The sequence below is a fragment of the Perognathus longimembris genome, chromosome 6 (genome assembly GCF_023159225.1).
Source record: "Perognathus longimembris pacificus isolate PPM17 chromosome 6, ASM2315922v1, whole genome shotgun sequence".
In the NCBI taxonomy this organism is placed as follows: domain Eukaryota; kingdom Metazoa; phylum Chordata; class Mammalia; order Rodentia; family Heteromyidae; genus Perognathus; species Perognathus longimembris.
Window position 1 is genome coordinate 15,792,429 of NC_063166.1, and position 8,497 is coordinate 15,800,925.

The 8,497-nt window shown below is 35.2% G+C and overlaps 1 protein-coding gene across 1 annotated transcript; it reads left to right on the forward strand.

The window, feature by feature from the left end:
- Positions 1–5,264: 5,264 nt before the first annotated feature.
- LOC125352220 (olfactory receptor 2B11-like) lies at positions 5,265–6,203 on the forward strand. Its single transcript, XM_048347345.1, has one exon. It carries the CDS (start codon positions 5,265–5,267, stop codon positions 6,201–6,203), a length of 939 nt encoding a protein of 312 aa, XP_048203302.1.
- The last annotated feature ends 2,294 nt before the right edge of the window (positions 6,204–8,497 follow it).

An 8,497-nucleotide genomic window follows, 5' to 3' on the forward strand; every position in this document is an offset into this window, starting at 1 on the left:
CTCAACAGATGTGTACATATGATCACATAAAATAATATTTATCTGGGTTAGGAATATGGCCTAATGGTAGAGTGTTTGCCTAGCATGGATAAAGCTCTGGGCTCAATTCCTTAGCACCACATAAACACAAAAAGCCAGAAGTGGCGCTGTTGCTTAAGAGGTAGAGTGCTAGACTTGAGCAAAAAGAAGCCAGGGACAGTGATCAGGCCCTGAGTTCAAGCCCCAAGACTGGCAAAAAAAATCATCATCATCACCATAATTATCTAAATAAACTCCCTGAAATTGAAGCAAGAGAGTTTTTGCCTTGTTTTCTTTTTTCCTTTGTGGCGGTTTTTGTTTTCTGTACTTTTTGTCTTATTTGTAAGTTTATCTGTTTGGGGAGGGTAAGGAGTGGTACAGAAAGGGTGGGCCAAAGGGTGAACAGATGCAGGAGTGATGCTCATCAGACACTGTGTCAAAAATGAACTACACAACTTGTGGGTGGGGACAAGAGGGAAAAAATTTGGAGAGCCCCAGAGAAGAGGTGACATTTTTCAAAATGAAATGTACTTATTACTTGACTACTGTAACTGTATTTCCTCTGTGTATCACCTTTACAATCACTATATATATATACATATATATATATGACAATCACTATATAGATACATATATATGACAATAAAATGTTGTCTCTGGGCATCTATGAACTTGATCTGATCCCATCTATGGCAAACTCAATGATATAAAAGAATAAACTGACTTGAAAGGTATAGCAATGAAGTTTGTTTAGACTGGTTGAGAAAAGGGAGTGAAGATGCCAGAGAGTGATAGAGCAAAGTGAGCCTGATCAAGGTACAGCGCACAAATATATAAACATGTCAAAATGAAACCCCACTGTACAACACCTATACTAATATAAATGTGGGGCACAGAGACCTATGCAGCTGGGACTCAAAGCTACTTACTTGTGCTGGTAACAGACATCATCAGTGCTGGAATCATCCACATGATACTGGTTTTGCAGGTACACAAAAAGGCGAGCGTTATGGGACCATGGGTGCTTCCATGGAGGTTACAAAGGATGGTCTGGGGGGCCAGGAAATGTGTGACAAGGGGACTGTGCCTCTAGGGAGATGCTGAGGAGGAGATATTTGGCACAATTACAGGGAAACACAATATACAATGAAGAACCTAGACAGTAATGGATGAGCTGAATGCACTTGTACAGTGAAATGAACAGGATCCTTTTGGAAGACAGAAGCAGAATATCATGATGACTTAAGGAGATGTGTTTGGGTATCAAGATGGCAAAAGATAGATTCATAATGATTAATCTGAATTGTCAATTCTTTTGGATTGATAAGTGCCTAGATTAGTACAACAGGTCTTTGGGTATGTCTGCGAGGGTGTTTCCAGAAAGAATTAAGGAGAGACTCTGCATGCAGATGACAGGACTGCATAAATTGGAGGCCAAAGTGTAATTAAGGGGGTAAAAGGATAATATATTTCTTCTTTCTCCTCCTACTAACTTCCGTGATGCAGTATGCTCGGCTGTGTCACACACTGCCCTGATAACCTGAAACCATCTTTGCTGTTTTTAAGGTTTTTATGTCAAGAATTTTATCATACTAACAAGATAAACCCAACACAGTACTCATCTCATGAGCTATTAATAAAGAAAACATACAAAGGACACAACCAACTCAATAACAATTTTGAGAATCTAATTAAAAACTGGCAAGGGACTAGAGTACACTTTCTAAAACATTGATACACGGTCAAAAGATACAAGAGATAAATTCTTGTAATAAACCATTCAGTAAATGAGTAGATGTCATATGTATGTCAAAATGACTACATTCATCCATGAATATCAAGTGAAAATTTTGGTGCTGTTTAAATTAGTATCTAGAATGTTGAGAAACCGAAAACATTTAATAAGAGACTTGCTCTCATCTCAATTCAATTAGGTAAAAACTTGTAGACAAGTATTTCCACAATGAATTATGTCCCAAAGAACCATCTCTTCCAGATCATTTGGGAGGAGGAAATGAGTGGGCTGTGTGAAAACAATGCCCAGGAGTTCTCAGCAAGAGTGTACAAATAGCATGGCCACAAAGCAGCATGTTATTTTTTGTACTGTCTTCCTAACGCATGCTTTCTCCTCTCTGGTACCCTGCATCAACTGAAAAAGTAGGAGTTCTGAAGGTAATTGTCAAAAATGCACCTATAATTTAAAAACAAAACTCTTTCTCTGTAAGTCTGCAAATTTCTGTTGAGTTCCCTTTGTAATTCCTTTATAGTATATGATATTTATCAAAATAGGAAAACTAAAAAGCCACTTGTGATTAAAGGCTATGCATTCTCAAGGGCAGGAATGTGTGTAGATCATGGTATCTGATACACACAAGAGAGACACAGAGTGCTGTACTTCAGGAAGCCTCCTCCAAGCCGAGATAATTCTGCATTCAGTGGCTTAGAAAAAACTAGCGTTCTCCCCATGATTAATCTCTTTCTAAGCCTCTCATTTAAATCCAATAATTTAAAGATATTTACAGTTAGCACTTTATATCAAAGAGTTTAACTTTGACTGAAATGACGCATAAAGTTTTAAAATACTACAGAGAAAACATTTTTAAAGATGATTAACTATGTCGTGATGTATGTTTCATCCATATCCCATGCAAGAAGAAAATCCTCTTTGCTTTTTTAATTCTTTCAGCAAAGCATCCTACAGCACCTGAAGATGTCTGAGGATTTTATTGTTCTTTTTCTGCTTTTATTTATTTTTTAAATGTTTTTATCTTTATTAAAGTGATGAGAGTTTATTATTATAATATTTGCAAGTAAATGCTATTAGATCTGTATGAGTCTGTTTATCTGTGAATATATGTAGCATATAAGGATGTTTATATATATATGAATATAGTTTATCAGTTTGACTTCAGAGAGGTGAGATAAAAAAATGAAAAACAAAATTAGATTGGCTAAGGGGAATAATATGAAAGGAATCCTAATAATACAAACAATGAAACTAGTGAAGACTACTGGAGTGAATATTGTCATTCAATATAGGTATAATTAGTTAGGGGAAAGTTAAGGGACTATCAAACCTAAAATTATTCTTAAATGTATTAGGCTAGTGAGTAGTATAAAATTATTAAAGGTGAATATAACTATGAAAAATAGGTAGACAATTAGGGCTGGGAGGTAGCTCAGTGGCAAAGTGCTTGCCTTGCAAGTACAACATCCTGCGTTTGATCCCCAGTACCAAAAAAGAAACCAAAAAAAAAAAAGAAAGAAAGAAAGAAAAATAGGTAGACAATTGATGAATAGTTTGAGTATTTAATAATGTGGAAAATTTTCATTTTGTAATATTTAACAATTTATAAAGTTTATAAAGTCCCTCTTCAACAGATAGTTTTCACCCAAAGAACTTAGACTAAGATATATCCTTAAACTCATATTGTGCTAAAATAACATCTTGAATAATATCAGTTACACAAGGTATAGAAGTTACATTTATTCAGAAAACTTCCCTAGATTATAGATACTTTCCACAGAAAATATTCCACAGAAATATTCAAACTGAACTTACAGTTTCAATATGTAGCTTTGGATGACAGAGGATTTAAAAAAAAAGAAATGTGAAAAATATTCTTATGATAAAAATTGAGTTAACATTCCTAATCACTAATTGACTCAAACACTGACTCAGAATTTTCTTTCTGGGATGCTAGCTGCATTTTCCATATGGAAATCACCAACCTTATCAGAAATTGAGGATTTCATGAAGCACATTTAACCAAAAAAAAAAGGACAGAATAATGAAAAATCCTCATTGACTAATTAATGTTTCTCATAATGCAGTATTACTCAGTAGATTTTGTTGTTTTCACTATATATTTTAGCTGAAAAGCAAAGCAAACTGAATATCCTGAAAACATAAAAATTATTTGCAGATCTAAGTAAGTTCTTTCCTAACTGTTTACTTTCAACATGCCATGTGAAACAGTTAAAAAAAAAAAAGCAAGACGTTAACTGTTCTCTTGACACCTGGGGATTTCAAAAATATATTTATAGCTGTGTATAATTAGTGGAGCACTTTTATAACTGCCCAAACATTAAAAAAAAACAGGGATATATGTCAACTCAATAAAGAAGTCTATACAATGTATGTTAAATCACTAAAATTTATTATCAAAGATTTTTAAATGCCCAAAGTTTAGATTAAGTGGTTGTTCAAGACAAAAACCAAGTGCAAAACTAGTGCCAACCTAATAAAAGAATTTCTTTGTTCTTTTTTTATTCTTTGCCAGTCCTGGGGCCTGAGCACTGCCCCTGGCTTCTTTTTGCTCAAGGCTAACACTCTACCACTTGAACCACAGTGCCACTTCTGCCCTTTTCTGTATATGTGGTGCTGAGGAATCGAACCTAGTGCTTCATGTATACGAGGCAAGCGCCACTAGGCCATATCCCCATCCCAGTAAAGAATTTCTTAAGTATGGAGAAACCAAGGTCAATGTAATTCAACTGGCTATATGCATGCTAAAACAAAATGATGATATAATTATTTAATTTTTACTATCATTATTTTGGAATTGTAATAGATTTCATTTTTATTTAATCTGAAATAAGAAAAATAGCTTAACATCAAAGTCCTCTCACTATTTATGGAGATTATATAATTATTACTCTGAACAATTGGTGATAGACAAAGCTTTCCCAATGAATTTTATGACTTTTTAAAAAAATATATCTTTATATTATCACTATCTCAACACTTCAACTCCTCTGAGGATTTCAGTAATGACTTGGATTGGTGCTTCTGAAAATAAGTGATTTGACTCATTACCTTCCAATATTGTGTTTTCTCCAACAAACACTTAGGATAAACCATAAAAACGTCATTATGGTAGCCTTCTCAGAAGTTTATTATGCAAGACAAGCTTGAAAAGCATTACTTAGGAGTTTGCAGTTACTTCCACTTTCAACTTAATCTTCATCAGAACCCAAGGCCAGAGCTAAGGTCATCTTTACAACACACAGGAAGAAATTCAATTCCAACATAATGGAATCATTTACAGAGGGCAATTAATTTAATAAAGCACATCATAACAAACACCTAGAGTCACCAGGTAACTGGCCATTTCTATTATATCTCTTACCACACCTAATCTTTTATATCTCTGTGGTCAAGGTATACTTGCATTTTAACATTTTTTCCAAATTATCTCCTTTTTCCGATTCCACCATGGTGTCGGTGAAATAAACTAAAGACAATGGCATTCATGAATGAAAGCTACCCTGAAGAGTTCATTCTGCTGGGCTTTGCTGATCAACCTTGGCTGGAGCTGCCTCTGTTTGTTACTCTTCTGATCACTTACCCTATAGCTATGCTGGGAAACGTCATCATCATCCTGGTGTCCAGGTTAGACCGCCGGCTCCACAGCCCCATGTACTTCTTCCTCACCAATCTTTCCTTTTTGGACATGTGTTACACCACCAGCATCGTCCCTCAGATGCTGGTAAACCTGGGAAGTTCTACAAAGACAATCAGCTATACTCGGTGTGTGCTTCAGCTTTATTTCTACAGCATAATGGGAGGCACAGAATGTCTGCTCTTGGCCATTATGTCTATTGACCGCTACGTGGCCATCTGCAAACCTCTGCGCTACACCCTCATCATGAACCAGCGCCTCTGCATCCTATTGATGTCTGTTGTGTGGTTGACCGGAATGACCTATGCCATTTCCGAAGCTTCCATTACGCTCCAGTTGCCAATGTGTGGTCACAATCAACTGGATCACTTGGTGTGTGAGATTCCAGTTCTGATCAAGACTGCCTGTGGTAAAAAGGAGGCGAATGAGCTCGCACTCTCTGTGGCATGCATTTTTGTATTAGCTATTCCTCTATGTTTAGTTCTTTCTTCTTATGCGAGCATTGGGCATGCTATATTGAAGATTAATTCTTCTGAAGGAAGGAAAAAGGCCTTTGGAACCTGTTCCTCTCATCTCATTGTTGTTTTGTTATTTTATGGCCCTGCCATTAGCATGTACCTTCAGCCTCCCTCCTCCATCACAAGGGACCAGCCCAAATTCATGGCTCTCTTCTATGGAGTGGTGACTCCTACCCTCAACCCTTTCATCTACACCCTGAGGAATAAGGATGTGAAGGCAGCATTAAGAAAATTAGTGAGAAGAATTTTCAATTCGAAGTGATATTTGGTAGACATCAAATGATACAATTTAGGCTAGCTTAGCGGTAGAGTGCTTGCCTAGCATGCATGAAGCCCTGGGTCAATTCTTCAGCATCACATAAACAGAAAAAGCCAAAGTGGCACTGTGGCTCAAATGGTAGAGTGCTAGCCTTGAACAAAAGGAAGCCAGGAACAGTGCTCAGGCCCTGAGTTTAAGTCCCAGGACTGGTAAACAAAACCAAAACAAACAAAGGATACAATTTAAGAATTATAGTAGGCTTATATAGGGTTCTCTAATAACACATTGTTGTCTCATAAATCTCATGTAAGTTGTTCTTTTTTCAGGATATTTCATATTTCATTTCTCAGAATGATGTTTGGAAAGGATGAGCTAAAATTAGTGTACTGTTGTGAAAATATATTAATTGATCCCTTCTGGTTATTATATAGTGAAATTGTAGCTGTTAAGCAATTAAAATTTTGTAATATGAATTATAATGTGAATGAATTACTTCCAGTTAACTATTGTAAAAATAATATGGCATATGTGCATAAATATATATCCTGTCAGATTTGCCAGAGGAACACTTTGTTTCTCTGCAAGTTCAGCCCAAGTCAATGAATGTATCATTGCTGTTAGCAATGTGAAGCATTCTCATCTTGCAAAGAACTGTGAGTTTGTTAGGTTTATTGACTTCAGCTATTTATAGACATAGCAGATACCATTATACAGACACCATTGCTTCTTTAAAAATGCATTGTAGTGGTTCTCACTAGACACTGTTTAAAATGAACTATACAGCTATAGGTAGGGAGAGAAGGGGAAAACTGAGAGAAAGTGGGCTGTCATTATCCAGAAAAGAAATGTACTCTTTACCTGACTTATGCCATGCAACCCCTCTGTACATTACCTTTATAAAAAATAAAAATTCAATACATTGTAATTCATAATACCAAAAGTTACACACTATTTCTGTGTTTTTATTTAAACAGTACATCATTAAATATTATGAATAAATAGGAGGAGTTACACTATACACCTAAGTTTTTAACATTTCTTTCAAATACTACAAGCATAAATCTTTGAATCAATGAGAAAACATGGAACTGCTTAAGTAATCTGAATCCTGGCACCATTTCCATTCACAAATTGAAAGAAATATGGTATGCTCTTCAAATCTATGAGCTAAAAGTCAGTATGCAAAGAAGTTATGTTTCTAGAATGAAAAGCAACTTGATCACTTTGGGAAGTTTGATTTTTTACTTCTGTTTGGATATAAACAATGCTCAAAATATGTTATAATATTATATTCTTTATGTAAAACTGCTAAAACTTACTTCTAGATTTGATACTCTGCTTTTTAAATATATCTCTTCCAAAATATGTGAATTATAGAGAAACCTTTCAGAGACAATAAAGTCATAAGGGTAAGTCTTACATCTCGGGCTCTCTGAATGCAGACTGTGCGACATAAATTGATATTGTGTATACATTATACACATTCAGAATTTTGCTGTTTAGCACCATACATGGATAAAGACATATTCAGATTTTACATATCACAAATTTTTATATAATTTTTAATATCTTTAAGTAGTCATACAAAAAATTTTGCATTCAACTTGTCAGTGTAACACTGAGATTCTCTCATAACAGTAAGATTGGTCATCATCAAGAATACATATAACAATTGATGCTGGCAGGGATGAGAGGGGAAAGAAACCTTAATGCACTATCAATGGCGTAGTGTAAACTGGTGCAACTACTTCAGAAAACAGTTTGAACAATCCTCAGAAAACTTATAGAACGTCCCTATAATCCAGTGATACCACTTTGGGGCATATGTTCCAAAGATACAGGTAAGGATAAAGACATTTGCACACCCATGAACATTGCTGCATATTCATTGTATTCAAGTTATAGAAACAGCCCAGATGGCCTTCAGTGATGTTATGTCATTTGCAAGGAAATGTATGGACCTGAAAAAAATTATGCAAAGTAAAGTAAGTCATCACAAAATGTATACATTGTTATGAGACCAACTTGAAAACATCATAATTAATTCAAGTTGAAGTTGGATACATATATTAAGATTTCAACATGATGTTGGGCAATGAGAGAAATAAATTCCATAGTAAATGCAGATTATTTAGACTTATCTAACATGCCTCCTCTTATTATTAAGCTGTAATAAAACCACTGGAAAAAAGTTATATGTTATCATAAATGGCAAGCCAGATATACTCTTTGAAAACTGCTGGTCCTATTGTCAAGAGTGTTGGGAAATAATTGTATTGTTAGTTGGTGGAAGAATC

Coding starts and splice junctions, on each gene's coding strand:
- LOC125352220 (XM_048347345.1), top strand. CDS start 5,265: ATGGCATTCATGAATGAAAGCTACCCTGAAGAGTTCATTCTGCTGGGC.